At 35.4% G+C, this 8,136-nt stretch overlaps 1 protein-coding gene across 1 annotated transcript in view; it reads left to right on the top strand.

Annotated features, from left to right (window-relative positions):
- The window catches only part of LOC21387795, a 6,502-nt gene extending 3,320 nt beyond the window's left edge, over positions 1-3,182 (top strand). The window contains exon 2 of the mRNA XM_010106642.1: positions 2,646-3,182. Coding sequence (XP_010104944.1) covers positions 2,646-3,182 — 537 coding nt within the window. The remainder of the gene's footprint in view (positions 1-2,645) is intronic.
- Positions 3,183-8,136: the final 4,954 nt, after the last annotated feature.

Raw genomic sequence — 8,136 nt, 5'->3', positions numbered from 1 at the left:
CTGCAGACGCCGGCTGGATGAGCGACGGTGGCGTTCTCCGGCGTCTTCTTTGGCTGGAGAAGAGAGAGAAGAAAAAAAAACTGAAATCAGTTTTCAGAAAACGAAAACGTGAAAATGAAAACGTATTTTTTTCGTTTTCAGTTTTTCACAAAAAGACAAAAATATTTTTGTTTTTATTTTCTAACATAAACTTCACCAAACGCGTTTTTCATTTCTGTTTTCAATTTTTTATTTTAAAAAATGTGAAAAATAAAAATAAAAACGGTAACAAACAGGCCCAAAAACAAAGAAAGTCTATAAAGTATGTGTGAGTTTCAAAAAACCTCTACCGACAATCCCTCCTTTTTATGTGTGAAAAGAGCTTCTTTTCTTACTATGTCTTTTCCCCTCAACTTGCTTTCACTGTAGCAACTATTGTCTATTTATACTATTTGAAGCTTATCCCATCTGATGAATTACAGAAAGAAAGAAAAGACTGAAAAAGCGTCTTAACAGTCGTCATCTGCCCAACTTTCTTTTTGGATGCAACCTATGCACGTTATTGCCTTGTATCATGTTAGTTCATGAATTAAAATAATGTGATTAAAATTATTTTTAATTTATATATATTTTTTATAAGAAAAAATATTATAATAAATCATGAATCATAATTTAAATTTTCTAATCAAACATCACAGTCCAAACAACCAAAAAAAAAAAAAAGAAGAAGAAAATCCCAAGTCCAAAGGCAAAAAAAAAAAAAAAAAAAAAAAAAAAAAAAAAACAAATCTGAAAACTATAAAAGTATTCCAATTCAATGGTTAAGATGTGGCAGCAGATATGATAGTGAGGTCACGACAGCCGGTGACGTATGAGTATAGTTATTGAGACGGCGAGTTGAGAGAGTGAAGAGAGTCTCTTAGTGGGAGTGAGTGTAGAAGAGATGAGTTTTGGAAGAAATACTTTTAAGTATTGACTGAAAGAATTAGAAAGAGAGAATTAGGGTGCGAGGAAGATAGAGATGGTGGGATTTGAGAGAAAAAAAGCGTTCGCAAGAGAGTGCTCAAAGTTATAAAAAAAAAAAAATATCAAAGCTTTAAAAATTATTAGAAAATGAAAGAGTGGGAAAATTTTCATTTTTTTTTTTATAAAAATTTTGACATTAGATGACTGTTTTCAAACCGTCGTCTAATGTGCTACAGTATAAGACGGTTTTTCTTTTCACATTAAGAGGACAGTATTGAGTGAAACCTTACAATAAGTTGCTATCATTGAGAAACTACCCCGCATAAAAGGATTTCAATAACTACCTTAAGCACAAGCAAAAGGAGATAGAACATCGATCAACTACTCGTTTAACTTCGAACTGAAGAAAGCATTCCCTTAAAATATACTCTGAAGAGAAATCTTAAAGATTTTTTCCTTTTATATGCAACATATTTTACGCATATTTCTCCCACTGATTTTGCGAAAACTTTGCTCTTACTGGAAATTATATTGCTTTTTCTAAGATATATGTATTTGATAATTTTTTATAAAATAGAAATACAAATGATTACAACTCGACAAAAATATGTATAACCTAAAATTACTTTCTAAAATTTTTTTATAACAATATTTGGTGCACTTGGAGGCGATCCTGCCGATCTTCTTCTTTTTTTTTTTGGTTAACCTGTACATATACACTTTTTTGCTTGTAGTTTTCCCCTTTTTAATTAACCGAAATTCTTGCTTCGACAAATGGGATAGAAACATTTTAGCGCAATTTCTTGTAATACGTGACTATGATTTTTATGGTAAAAATTTATTGAAGTGCCAGTGATAACTAATCTAGCTAGCCTTTTTACTCCGAAATTCAAATGCCTGTTTCGTATGAAGGAATTAGGGATTTGAAATTATCAAAAGTTGGATATCAAGAAAAAAAAAAAAAAAAAGTTGCATCGGTAATAGTTTTTCGTTTTGATAATGTTGATTTCCATTTTAACATTTGTGCCTCAAAAAGAAAGCAGCGAAAAGGGAAAGCTTTCGTTCCTAGGCATCTTTTGTCCAGGAAGAGAGCTTTTGCATTTGATCGGTAAATATAACATTTAGGATTAATTACAAAAAAAAATTCTTTAACTATGTCTCGTGTAATATTTTGTCCCTCGATCCTCCAAACGTACCATCCATTTCCCTAAATTATGAATTTAAAAAAAAAAAAATACTATTTCATTTAATGTTTTTGATGGAATCGCCACATGTCACACAAATATTACTTGTCACTAAATAATTTGGTGCACAATTACTCTTCTACCTATGATTTTTTTATTTATATTTTTTAAAAATAAATTTTAGTTTTAGTTTAACATGATAAAAAATAAAATTAAAGAATAAAACGCAATTTTTAGTTTTACTCTTCTAATTAACTAACAAAATGAAAATTACATAAAAAATTTTAATTCTTAATTTGTAATATTTTTTCTAAAAACATGTAGAATTATCAAAATACCCCCAATTATAATCACTTCTCTATTAGCTAATTGAAGGAAAGAGCATTTTTGTTAGCGATTTGTAATCGAGAGAGGACGGGTGTTACGTTTTGAATTAATCATAACATTTATTTATTGGTTGGGGGGGAATTTGAATTGTAATTTAAAGTTTACTTTTAGTAATTTAATCTTACTCAGGACATTGACAAGAAGAACATCCTGGCCGTTCAAACACTACGGAACAACCTCATGGGATCAACCCTGATGGCCACCACATCGATTCTCCTTTGCACAGGTCTAGCAGCAGTCATAAGCAGCACATACAGCGCGAAGAAACCACTAAACGACACCATTTATGGAGCTCATGGTGAAATCATGGTGGCTCTAAAATACGCAACGGTCTTAACTATTTTTCTCTTCTCATTTTTCTGCAACACTTTATCAATTAGGTTAATCAACCAGTTAAGCATCCTTATATGTAGCCCCTTAGAACCGTCGTCAATTTTGACCTCTGAGTATATTTGTGAGCTTCTAGAGAAAGGTTCGGTTCTCGACATTGTGGGAAACAGGCTTTTCTACACGGCTCTTCCTCTACTGCTTTGGATATTTGGTCCAGTTTTGGTGTTCTTGTCTTGGGTTGCTATGGTGTCGGTGCTTTACAATATGGACTTTCTTTGTGCAAACAGTTGTGTGCAGGGAAATGGAAAGCAAACAAGGGAAGGAATTAGTGGATAAAACCAATAAAATTGGTAGAGAGATTGTTTCAGTAGTAGTAGTTGTCTACCCTAATACGTTACTCTTTTCAAATTATTTACTAGTGTTATCCTCTTCTTCCCCATGTTCACACATACACACTTCTTTGCCCTAATTATGTACCAAAAAAACTTTTAATCAAAACACACACTTATACTGCTCATACTGGATGATATTTGTATGTCAAAATAAAGCTAATTTCCGAGTATGTATATTTTTCGCAGTGGGTTGACAACAAATGTTGATCCTTTTATTAAATTTTAATCTTTTGTCTTCTCTTCTCAAATACATTCATCCAATATCTTCTATATTAACTTTATAAGTGTCTATAACCGATCTATTCCTGGAACAACTTTCAGATCAATCAAGAAATTTTGGAGCCAGGTTGCTTTCCTTTACTGCTTCAAAGTTACAACACATTAACTCTTAATGATGGGTTTAGCAATCAAACTTTGACCAACGGCCTTTCGTACCATGATTCCTTCACCTAATGGGAACACAGATTTAGATGTCAACTCTCGAAATCCACACCTAACTCGTAGCCAGAGTCTATGTATCTAGTGAAAAGAGAATTCTTTCACTGACCCAACTATCTTATAGCTTCTTGCTTTCCTCATACACCTAAGGATACATTATATCATTACCCAATGATCTAATCTTGAGTTTAACTGACAACGACTGACCACTCATACTGAATATCAGATATCCAAGCAAGCAAATAACAAGAACATGTGCTTTTGTTGTGTATAGTGTCAGACACATTGTAACACCCCGAAGAATTAAACAAGATAAATTGAGGTAATTAAGAATTATTAGTGTGCCTAATCTAATTTAATTAATTGATTATTGATTAATAAATATTTTTCACGTGTAAATTTAAATAATTCCAAGGTATTTAAATATTCTCAGTAATTACATTTTTACCCAGAAGTGTGTATGGGCACGTTTCTGGACTGTCATTTTAAATATTTTGACACCTGTCTTTTCTTTTCTTTTCTTTTTCCTTTTTTCTTCATTTTCTTTTTCCTTTCTTTCCTTCCCTGCCCGTGCGACCCTCTCTCCTCACTCTCGTTTTCACTCTCTCTCTCTCTCTCCCATTTTTGTCTCAAACCAACTGAATCTCGAACCAAAGAGGAATTTCAAGAAGTTTTCAATGCCAAGAGAAAGATTCGAGGTAAGATTTCTGAAAAACTTCTGTTGAATCACGGATTTCCGGATTTAAAAACTTATTTTTGGTTCGAAATGGATTTTGATGGATTTTGAGTAAAACTATGGTAGAAATTGGAGATCTTGGGTTCTTTGGACTTGATTCAGTACCTAGAACCCAGATCTAGTGGTTTTCCCTTGAGATATTTCAATTTGGGACTTGGATTTGCAGGTTTTGTGCTGATTTTCTTCGGATCGGCCCTTCTGGCCATCCTGCCCTGATTCCACCGGTCGACTTGTGCGGTCGACCGGTTTGCACTACATCAGGTCGACCTGTGCGGTCGACTGAAGTGCACACCACCGGTCGACCGGTGGTGTTGCACTGCACTGTCACCGGTCGACCGGTGTACACGAGGTTTAATCCTGTTTTGCTTGAAAAACCCTGTTTTAACCCTGATTTTGAGGAGAACCCAAATTAGCTTCATTTGGGCACCTAGAATGAATGGATTAGCATCTTTAATCCATCTTTTGAGATTGAAAACCCTTGGAATGATGATTTGAAACATGAGTTGATTAATGAAACTTGAAAATTGATTAACGCATACTAATAGGAAATCAAATGGTATAATTGAGATTGAAATTGCTTCAGGAAGGTGAATTGGATCCTAAAGCGTGGTTTTGTATCAGTGCTAGCTGAGGACTCGGATTGAGAGGCTTTGAGGAAGCGAAAGCCGGAATAGTGTAACGCTAGCCAGGTTTGGTACTTGTGAGGTAGGATTTCTTACCCTTTTCTTTGTGAGCCTATTTTCAAAAGGATTTTTGGCCTTGCAATTGTTTTAAAGAAAGGGCATGTTTGCGAAAGAAAAATATTTTAACCCCTATAGCTTGTGTAGATTATGGGGAGTATAATGAACTGTTTCATAAAATTTAATGAATGATTCCTTAAGACAAGAGATCTTGTGAATCGGTAAACCGGCTGATGGCCTAGATAGGATGTGGAGAGTGCATCCTTGGGGCCAGGACCCGAACCCGGCCCGGGGTGATATGGCTTGTGCACTTAGTTGTGTAAGTAATTTATCATAGTATAAATTAATTGCTGATGCCTATAATACAGAGATTTTCAGTTATATTTCCTTTGAGAAAAATGATGTGAGGTTTCGGCTATTGTGTTGGAACTGAATGTCTTATTTATTTATTTACTTGCTTACTCATTTATTTACTTATTTACAAAGTTATTTTAAAATATATCATACTGGGCCTTTCACTCACGTTTCATTGTTTTATAAATGTTAACCCCTCCCAGGCGATTCTAGAAGCAGTGCGGAGTAGCTGAGTTATTACCACCCGATTAAGGGAGGATTGTGTTCATCCTCCTGGTGTACGAATGTAAGAATTTATAAATCTGTAAACTATGATATTTAGATTTCTAGACTGTGGTTGATGTCTGTAATGTTTTATTTACGTGTCATGTATGTACGATACTGAAGATCCTGTGGATAGATCCTGTAGGTGTAACCCTAAACAGTGTTAGAGGCGGAAGTTTTTAACCTCTTTGAGATGTTCTTGTAATTTATTTTCTGCACAATAGTGGGGCTCGTTTGGGAATTTTCTTAATATTTTATTCTCATTCGTGTTTAACTCCTAATCAAGCCTCCACATCAGTGACCCTTGCCCCGGGGCGTGACACACATGATATATCTTGGTCTTGATCAAATCTATAAGGCTTAATAGCCTTATCACAGATGTCTGCTTTAACACCATGAATGGATCTTTTGTAGTTTTTCACAGACTTTCTTTTATCAACCTTAAATTATAAACTCTTTTATTACATCAAGTAAATAGTTTCTTCAAGACAGTCATTCATCAATGTCGTCTTGCCAAATTTCATAATCTAGGTATACTGCAAATGATAAGAGTATTCAGATAGACTCAAGCATGACTATGGGCGAGAAAGCATCTTTATAGTGTGTTCCCTCTTTTTGGGTCTAACCCTCATCTACAAGCGTAGCTTTTCCAAGTCATCATTATTCCATCCGAGTTCTTGGCTTCTTGTGTTTTTCTTATAAGAATCCTCCATTACCAACTGCGAAGAGAGTCCAACTGGCCATATTCATGGATATAGTACTTACATGCAGAATCGGGGTACCCCCCAAGCAAAGATGTGCCAAGCATTCTCCCTGATGCTGACTAGACCAGCACTTCAGTGGTTCCAATAATTGCAGCCAAGGTCAATCTGCTCATTTGAACAGTTGAAGCAGCAATTTGTAGGGCGTTTCCTAATTGCCAAGGCTCACAAGAACAACAAGATTTACCTGTACTCCCTCAAACAAGGAGTTGATGAGTCTCTGAAGAGTTATATTGAACGCTTTAGTTAAGAGATGAACTACATGAAGAATTACATTGATATTAATGTTGCGGCCTTGATTTGAGAGGGGCTCTAAGAAGGTGGCATGTTAAGGTCAATTTGCAAAAAACAACCAAAGACCTTTGCTGACCTTGTAATTCACGCACAGAGGTTTATTAGCAGAGAATAATACATGCAAAATCGGAGAGGACAATTCCAAGTGGGCACGTCAAAAAGTGACGGAAAGCGCAAGGTAAAAGAAGGATCTAAAGAGGGAAAATGAAGAAGCGAAAGTCAGAGGCACGGCCGGATACAAACAAATCCAAGATAGCCCTAACACAAAAGTATCAAGCTTATACGCCATCAGATGCAATAAAGACCTATACACCTTTGAATACTACTGTGGCTCAAATTCTAATGCAGATTCAATATCTAAATTTGCTGACCTCTCTAACCCCTATGAAACGAGATCTTAACAAAAGATCATGACCATGATATCTCGAGTTATTTTCAATTGATAGGACAAATCGAGGTACTAATTCAACGGGGCTAGTTACAAGAGTTTGTGAACAGGATTGCCGCAGAAAGAAAAATCACATTGCTTGCGGTACGACAACAACCGACAGTTGCGCAAGGAATAAATCCTACAATCAGAGATAATCCCCCATTGAATGAGGTTCGGACCATTTTCTAAGGACTAGAAACTGGTGATTCCATTCGAGCATGAAATCTTGTATGCTCAAGAGGCTAAAAGATATGATTGTGGCCACTATGTCAATATGACAGAGCATGTGGCAAAGTTTTCCAAGATGGAAAATGTTTCCATAACATTTACCGAGCAAGATGTGCGGGCAAGGAAGCTACTGCGGGTTCCCGAATCGAATTCGGGTGCGGAAGCGTGGTGGGGAAATAGTGGATCGTGTATAACAAAAATTTTCATAAAACTTTTGAGATACTCTATAGATTATATTAATTTTTGCACGAATAAATTAATCACATTAATTTACATGATTCAAGGATCAACCGAAAAAATACCTGGAAGCCGACTCGGATGATAACTTGAATTTCTTTGACCACGAACAGCCCTTACTCCAAGCTTTGTGTTTAGAATACCAAAGTCTTCCACGTCAATTCCTTGATTCCACGTAGACGTGTGTGTGGGCACACGTGAGACAAAACAGGTTTCTTAAACACTCGAATTTCTACAAACACCAACGCATGCACGATGAGGAATTTTTGGAGAAAAATATTTTGCTCTCTTGTTCCTCTATGAGAAATTCGGCCACACTCAAAAACTAGGGCTCAAAAAATTGCGAAAAAATTGTATCTACAATTTTCTATCTTTCTCATATTTAAAGAGAAGAAGTCAAACTTCAAAATAGAATCAAATCCTTATCTCCAATTTTGAATTTGGAACAAAAAATCCTTTCCCCTTATCCTCTTGGT

The sequence above is a fragment of the Morus notabilis genome, unplaced genomic scaffold (assembly GCF_000414095.1).
Source record: "Morus notabilis unplaced genomic scaffold, ASM41409v2 Scaffold1174, whole genome shotgun sequence".
Taxonomy (NCBI): domain Eukaryota; kingdom Viridiplantae; phylum Streptophyta; class Magnoliopsida; order Rosales; family Moraceae; genus Morus; species Morus notabilis.
The sequence above is the reverse complement of the archived record's forward strand: the minus strand, read 5'-3'. Positions and strand labels throughout refer to the sequence as shown.